This window comes from Schistocerca serialis, chromosome 4, assembly GCF_023864345.2.
Source record: "Schistocerca serialis cubense isolate TAMUIC-IGC-003099 chromosome 4, iqSchSeri2.2, whole genome shotgun sequence".
In the NCBI taxonomy this organism is placed as follows: Eukaryota; Metazoa; Arthropoda; class Insecta; order Orthoptera; family Acrididae; genus Schistocerca; species Schistocerca serialis.
Window position 1 is genome coordinate 860,519,191 of NC_064641.1, and position 8,731 is coordinate 860,527,921.

At 38.3% G+C, this 8,731-nt stretch overlaps 1 protein-coding gene across 1 annotated transcript in view; it reads right to left on the bottom strand.

The window, feature by feature from the left end:
- Nucleotides 1-5,361, bottom strand: part of LOC126473499 (glycoprotein-N-acetylgalactosamine 3-beta-galactosyltransferase 1-like) — a 44,379-nt gene extending 39,018 nt beyond the window's left edge. Inside the window, exon 1 of the mRNA XM_050100585.1 lies at nt 4,458-5,361. Coding sequence (XP_049956542.1) covers nt 4,458-5,169 — 712 coding nt within the window. The 5' untranslated portion in view covers nt 5,170-5,361. The remainder of the gene's footprint in view (nt 1-4,457) is intronic.
- Nucleotides 5,362-8,731: the final 3,370 nt, after the last annotated feature.

Consider the following 8,731-nt stretch of genomic DNA (forward strand, 5'->3'; position numbering starts at 1 on the left):
TTTTCAGGTACAGGTTTCCATTCCAAACTCACCATATATGTCTACTGAAGAAAGTGTTCGTGGAAACATTTTGTTTCACAGTGAGAAACTGTAAACATAATCCATGGAACAGAAAGAAAGCCTAGTAACTGTTACAATGGGACGTACCTTATCCCATGTGCCTCACGGTGGTTTGCAGATTAAAATGTGGATGTGGAACATGCTACATAATAATGCAGCAATAAAAAGGAATGGTTAACTTATTAGAATTTCAATGAATCTGTGGCTAAATGACACACAGTCATAAATTTGTCAAAATAATACTAACATACTGAACGACAGATTGATGGGAAGAATTAACAGGAAGTGTGTTTCCACCCATGAAAGAGGTAGCATACAAAATCCCTATTTGACTGATATTTGCTAAGTGATCCCCAGTCTGGGATTTTTTTTCAGATACAACAGATTGATTGGTTCAAATGGCTCTGAGCACTATGGGACTTAACATCTGTGGTCATCAGTCCCCTAGAACTTAGAACTACTTAAACCTAACTAACCTAAGGACAACACACACATCCACAACAGATTGAGAAGGTCTAAAGAAGAGCACTACATTTGGTCACAGATTCATTTAGTAAGTGCAAAAGTGTCATCAAGGAGCTCATCCAACACTAGTGATATACAATAAAAGAAGAGCTTTGTGCACCACTATGTTTACGATTAATAGCCCAAGAGTATGTTTCTAGAAGAGTGAATCAACATACTACTTTCTCCTGACAATGAAGCAAAATTTAGCGAGATTCGAGATCATATGAAAAGTTGCCAAAAGTTGCTCTTTTTGCACAACAATTGTGACTAGCATAGGAAAGGGAGAAAGTGACGAAGGTTCACACAGGAACTTGTTGCAGTCGGCGCATTTCACATTACAAATAAATGGACTTGAGCTATAAAACAAGTATGGCAACAGAAATGGAATAAAAGGTAGCATACAACAGACAGTTAAGCATAATGTAAACACTGATGATAAACAATGTTGGCAGATTCCAAATTAACAGAACTTCTACCACTATAGTTTTGCAGCATATAAACAAACACCCATCAATAATGCCACAAGTTTAGTGACACATTTATAGGTGAAGGTAAACAAATAATTATGTCCTTGCAGGAAGACTGATCTGTTAACAATATTGTCTCAAATCAAAAAATGACAGCTTAAAACCCAGTATACTGCACTAAAATTAATAGGTTTTGCAATGCAATGATTACATGTGAAAGGAAGATTTCAGTTGGGGTCTCACAAAGGAAACCACATAAGATTCACTTTGAACGATTACAGAAATGCTTAGTTGATTCAAATACGGGTGATCACTTAACTTCATTAAGTCTAGCACTTCTTTGCTATTTCACTTGTTTTAGTAAATGAATGTCATAATAAGAAATAAGTGACAATACCAGAGAAAGAAAGTTGCTACTCACCATATAGTGGAAATGCTGAGTCGCGATGGGCACAATAAAAAGATTCACACAATTAAAGCTTTCGGCCATTGAGGCCTTTGTCAGCAGTAGACACACACACACACACACACACACACACACACACACACACACACTCTCTCTCTCTCTCTCTCACACGCAAACGCAACACGTCTGCAGTCTCAGAGAGCTGAGTGTAGTTTCAGCCTCTGAGACTGCAGACGTGTGTGCAAGTTGCATTTGTGTGTGTGTGTGTGTGTGTGTGTGTGTGTGTGTCTACTGCTGACAAAGGCCTCAATGGCCGAAAGCTTTAATTGTGTGAATCTTCTTATTGTGCCTGTTGCGACTCAGCATCTCCGCTATGTGGTGAGTAGCAACTTTCCTTCTCTGGTATTGTTACATTCCATCCTGGATTCTCCATTGTTTAAGAAATAAGTGAAGACTTTCTGAGAAAAACGTAGATACTGTGCCAAAGGAAAGCATCAATGGCACACTTTAAAATTTGACATTTTGTATAAAGATCCCAACCATATATATGGAGAACTAGTACAAAAATGTCTGATGTACAATGTTTATATTTCATTAAGCAGCAGATGAAGAAAGGCTTTCGCTCTACAGTCAACAAATACATGCTACAATCTCTTTTGAAAAGTTGTGTGTTAATATTAATAAAAAATATTGTAAGAATATGCAGTGGGAGTTATAAAAGGCCCTGTTCCTACAAATACTGTAAATATTCACACCAGGACTGTGAATTAATAATATTTATGTACCAAATATGGCTTGCATTTTAGCATACACAATGCAATCTTATCTGAGATTCAGTTAAGACAAGGTTTTAAATAATATTTGTAATGGGCCTTTTTTAGTTTTAACCATGCTTGTGAACAACAAAGTGCTATGCAGGGTGTCCCATTTATCTTGACCAGCTTCAATAACTGTTTGTCCAGATGCAAATTACAAAATGTTTCAAGCAAATGTTCTTTAGCCGTCAGGGGGACATCAATCAGCATGATTGCCTTCGTTGTAGCTCTGTTTTTTTACAAAGATATGAACAGCGGTATGATTTTTTTAAATGGCACCCCGTATTTTTTATTCGGTAATTCATTTCCTCTCCTAAAGACCTATTCAAAAATGTATCACAGTGTACCATTCACTGAAACACAATGTTATTAATTACATAACACAACACTGACACTCCCAGTGCTTAGTGCACGACTTGGGATAATGGAACACACCTACGCGCTGATGTTGACAGAGGACAAATGTAAACATAAGTAGAATGCACACCCGTCATTGCATCAACCATTATCAATTGAAGAATTGTGTGAGTAGAATGTCAACCAGCGAAGACAAGGTAGAAATGCAACTCACCTATGGGGAATGTAAGTTAGGAGAACAGTAATTGCAATACTGCTTTCTTATGTACAGGTACACTTAGTACAGTAATTTAGTCCTTTAAAATACTGTTGTGTAGAGTAGACATACAATAAAGGCTGTCCTTCCTACAAACTGCTTCAATATAACATATCTTTTACTGTTGCTGAAGGTATGTGAAATGCTATGCAGGCAGTGGAACTGTACAGAGAGCAATATCTGACAAGAACCCATCTTCCCGATGGATGTTTTCTCATCTTGTTGCGGCACTTCATGAAACAGGAAGTTTCAACCCACAACAACGCAATCATCGTAGCACTCGTGCAGACAAAGCTGCCGAAGTTACTGTTCTCTCTTTTACTGTTATGAATCCACTTGTGAGCACATGACAGCTTGAACACAGGATTGGCATTCCTAAAACCAGTGCACATCACATTCTTACACGTCACCAGTTGCATCCTTACCGTGTACACCTACATCAATAATTGCATGGGAATGATTTCCAGAATCATGTACAGTTCTGTCAGTGGGCACAGCAGCAAATCTTCGCCAAACTGAACTGCTTCTCCAATGTTCTATTTACCGGTGAATGTTCCTTCTCAAACAAACGACAGGTAAATACAAGGACATCAGCGTCAATGGACAGTAAATGTCTGGTGTGGGATGCTTGGTACTACAATTATTGGCCCCAGCACATAATGCCTTGTGTGCACGTCATGTTCTGAATCAAATGAATCCTGCCAGATGGATTGGTCGAGGAGGAATAGTTGCTTGGCCTGCTAGGTCTCCTGATTTAAATCCTCTGGACTTTTTTCTTTGGGGATGCATTAAAGACGTTGTCTATCGCGATATTCCAAAAACTCCAGAGGACATGAAGGAATGTATCGTGCTTGCTTGTAATTCTCTTCAACAGGCAACACTGGAAGCAGTAAATAATTCTTTCATTCAACGAGTGCACCAGTGTATCAGTGTCCAGGTCACCACTTTGAGCACCTTTTAATTTTCTACTCCTGTACAATGGCACAGGAGAGTCAAAGTCAGTTTTGTGTTAGGCCTATGTTTTTACTTGGTTTTCATTTGTCTTCTGACAAATCCAGCAAGTGGATGAGTTTGTAGTCCTGGGCTGAAAGTCAACGTTGTGTTACGTAATTAATAACATTGTGTTTCAGTGACTGGTACACTGTGATACATTTTTGAATAGGTCTTCAGGAGAGGAAATGAATTACTGAATAAAAAATACAAGGTGCCACTTAAAAAAGTCATACCACTATTCATATCTTTGTAAAAAACAAAACTACAAAGAAGGCAGTCATGCTGATTGATGTCCCCCTGATGGCTAAAGAACATTTGCTTGAAACATTTTGTAATTTGCATCTGGACAAACAGTTATTTAAGGCGGTCAACATAAATGGGACACCCAATATATTATGTGCAAGTAAGGCTTTTAACCATTGTAACAAGTTTTGCTATGAGCAGGAGGAGGAGGAAATATATGAAAGTTTAGATTTTTGTTACTTCATAGGGCTTCAGTCTTTCAAGATAGCATCCATATGCAAAATTATCTTTGTGCTCCAGGGGCACCAAAGAATTTTAGACACTGTTACTTCATGCTATTTTCAAATGCTTACCCAAATAAAAATCTTCATTTTTCCAGTATTTGCCTCCCATGGCACATTTTTCTGTTGTATTGAATCTAGACTCCAGGGCACTCAAGGCCCCTTTGCTTACAACATATCCTGCTTGGCCAATATTGTACAACTGACCCCAGAATGTCAAAGCATGGCCCAAATAATGGGGGTTTCTATAGTCAAGTGGAGCCACGTAGTATCTCAAGTTTTCTGGTATGACAAACATGTCATCAGGTACAAAGAGGACCCACTGCATTTGATTGCCATAATTTTTCCATATGTGCCGAATGCAGTCACATAAAAAGTGCCATGAATTTTTAGGCTTGAATTGTACAACTGGAAAGTCATTAAATTCCCGAGTACTGAAAAATATTAAGCGGTTACACTTTTTACCCCATGTGTCCTGCAAAGCTTTTGCATTTTGCACTTTCTTCATAAAAACAGCACATATTATGGACACTTCCCTATTAAGATACTCTGCTTCTGACACTTTTGTCTCTTTTCCGTAACTAATTTCATCATAATCTATTGAAAATCGAGATAAAAACTTCTTGCTGAACCAGTTTTTGTACGGATGAATAACGGTTAGACTAAGTGAAAAACTGTTTATGGTATAATCCTCTTCCATTTTTATTAGTGAAAACGCTATGTTCATGCCTATCAGAAAACCAATCAGGAACACAATATTTTTGTAGCTGCAGATGCTGGACATTATGGCAGTTTGTGGTTAGCACTCGCTCTACAATATTATTAAATCATAAATGTATGTACTGTATGACAGAATGATATTCACAGCTCTATATTAGTTCATAAATGGCCAAACTGAACCACAAAAAGGATTTTATCACAATTGGTAACATTCCACAAGCTTCGAATCCTTCGAAGTTTACAAACACATTGACAATTGACAAATGACAAGTGACAAGAAACAACGCCTGTCAAAGTTATTCCAAAAGAAAGATATCACAATTAAATAATCCACAATTTATGCAATACTTTGTCTCACAGGTCACGAAGTTCATACGATTCGCTTTTTTGGTTACCTATGTTACGTTTATTAATTTGTTCATCCAAAAACCTTTGGAGATTGTGGGATACGTCACTGGTTCGCCAATATTGCCCCATCTACCACAGATTAGAGATTAGATTAGATTAGATTAATACTAGTTCCATGGATCATGAATACGATATTTCGTAATGATGTGGAACGAGTCGAATTTTCCAATACATGACATAATTAGGTTAATTTAACAACATACTTAAGTTAATATAACAACTTTATTTTTTGTGTTTTTTTTCTTTATTTTTTATTTTTATTTTTTTTAATTTTTTTAAATATTTTTGTTTTTTTTCTTTTTTTTCTTAATTTATATCTAAAAATTCCTCTATGGAGTAGAAGGAGTTGTCATTCAGAAATTCTTTTAATTTCTTCTTAAATACTTGTTGGTTATCTGTCAGACTTTTGATACTATTTGGTAAGTGACCAAATACTTTAGTGCCAGTATAATTCACCCCTTTCTGTGCCAAAGTTAGATTTAATCTTGAATAGTGAAGGTCGTCCTTTCTCCTAGTATTGTAGTTATGCACACTGCTATTACTTTTGAATTGGGTTTGATTGTTAATAACAAATTTCATAAGAGAGTATATATACTGAGAAGCTACTGTGAATATCCCTAGATCCTTAAAAAAATGTCTGCAGGATGATCTTGGTTGGACTCCAGCTATTATTCTGATTACACGCTTTTGTGCAATAAATACTTTATTCCTCAGTGATGAATTACCCCAAAATATGATGCCATATGAAAGCAATGAGTGAAAATAGGCGTAGTAAGCTAATTTACTAAGATGTTTATCACCAAAATTTGCAATGACCCTTATTGCATAAGTAGCTGAACTCAAACGTTTCAGCAGATCATCAATGTGTTTCTTCCAATTTAATCTCTCATCAATGGACATACCTAAAAATTTGGAATATTCTACCTTAGCTATATGCTTCTGATTAAGGTCTATATTTATTAATGGCATCATACCATTCACTGTACGGAACTGTATGTACTGTGTCTTATCAAAATTCAGTGAGAGTCCGTTTACAAGGAACCACTTAGTAATTTTCTGAAAGACAGTATTGACAATTTCATCAGTTAATTCTTGTTTCTCAGGTGTGATTACTATACTTGTATCATCAGCGAAGAGAACTAACTTTGCCTCTTCATGAATATAGAATGGCAAGTCATTAATATATAATAAGAACAACAAAGGACCCAAGACTGACCCTTGTGGAACCCCATTCTTGATAGTTCCCCAGTTTGAGGAATGTGCTGATCTTTGCATGTTACGAGAACTACTTATTTCAACTTTCTGCACTCTTCCAGTTAGGTACGAATTAAACCATTTGTGCACTGTCCCACTCACGCCACAATACTTGAGCTTATCTAGCAGAATTTCATGATTTACACAATCAAAAGCCTTTGAGAGACCACAAAAAATCCCAATGGGTGGTGTTCGGTTATTCAGATCATTCAAAATTTGACTTGTGAAAGCATATATGGCATTTTCTGTTGAAAAACCCTTCTGGAAACCAAACTGACATTTTGTTAGTACTTCATTTTTACAGATATGTGAAGCTACTCTTGAATACATTACTTTCTCAAAAATTTTGGATAAAGCTGTTAGAAGGGAGATTGGACGGTAATTGTTGACATCAGATCTATCCCCCTTTTTATGCAAAGGTATAACAATAGCATATTTCAGTCTATCAGGGAAAATGCCCTGTTCCAGACAGCTATTACACAGGTGGCTGAGAATCTTACTTATATGTTGAGAACAAGCTTTTAGTATTTTGCTGGAAATGCCATCAATTCCATGTGAGTATCTGGCAGCCGAAAATTTCATACCTTTCTTTATGGCACAAAATTTCTCCTCATATGGATCCTAAACCATTAATTTCCTTGTTTGGTCCTATTCCAGAAAAAACAGCACAATGATTACAATGTTGTGGCCACGTCTCAGCAATTACAATTATTCAATTCACTATCAGCTGATCACACAACGGGCTAATGCTGATGCCAAATCCAGACTACCTGTGAGACAGGATCCAACTTTCGACTCTTGATAAACACTGTGCTTCCAAACAGACAACGCCATGCAAAACGAAGAGTTCCCTGTCACTGCATCTGTAATTGCGAAAGATACAGCTGAGGACGTATTTCTCAAACAATTTACGAAATACATTCACCAAGGTTGGCCAGAATGCCTCTCACTCAACTCTCTTCGAGGATTCTGTGCACATTTTTTGCTGTAAAATAGGATCTGGATGGCATAGGCAATACTGATGCTGACGTTGGACGATGACGACTAATGGGTGGTTATCCCACCATCACTGCATCAGCTTGCCATATACTTCCTGCATGCTGACCAATGAAGGATGACATGCATGAAGGCCCTCACAAGGTGGCATGCCTACAGGCACATATGACATTAGAGAACAGCCTGTTCTTATGAGACCTGTGCCTCAACCCAGCCGGCACCCCACAATGGTCTCACACCTGGTCAAGGCTCAGCATCTCTGGGAGCTTGTTCAGGTGGACTTCACCAGCTCCTTCCTCAGAGAGATGTGGCTCGTCGTCATAGCCTCATTTTTCCAGTTTCCAATGTCAAATAGTACATCAAAAGAGACAATAAGCACCTTTACCATAGAAGGGCACCAAAAACAATAATTTTGGGCACTGGCCTTCATCCAGTATATTTCAGGATTTCTGCTCTCTGAACAGCATAATGCACTTGAGTATAGTGCCATTCCAGCCAGCCTCTAATGGTGAAGCTGAGCGATCTATCTGCACCTTTGATGTGTGGATGTGGAAAACGCTGTCAGCCACACCCAAGGTCAAAGCCCTGGCCAAGTTCCCAGTCTCCTACAGAGTCACACAATATAGGGGCGCAGTTTGGCAGAATTGCTGCATGGCCTCTGTCAGTGCCTCTGGGACCTCCTGATACCTACAACATACAAACCACCGCTCCCAAATGCTTTCTAGGCACAGAGATTTGGGCTTACAGCTACGGGAGAATCCTCTGCTAGACACCAAGCGTCATCAGAGCCGCTTGAGGACGACAAATATCCACATTGGGCGCTGATGGCACCATGCTAGTGTGGAATGCATACCAGCTGCACCCAATGTACAGCAGCTCCCACCACAACTCAGCCACCACAGGCTCTTGAGCTGGCTTGGTACAACTTTAGACACCATACAGAGACAGGTCAACAACCACAGGTACAA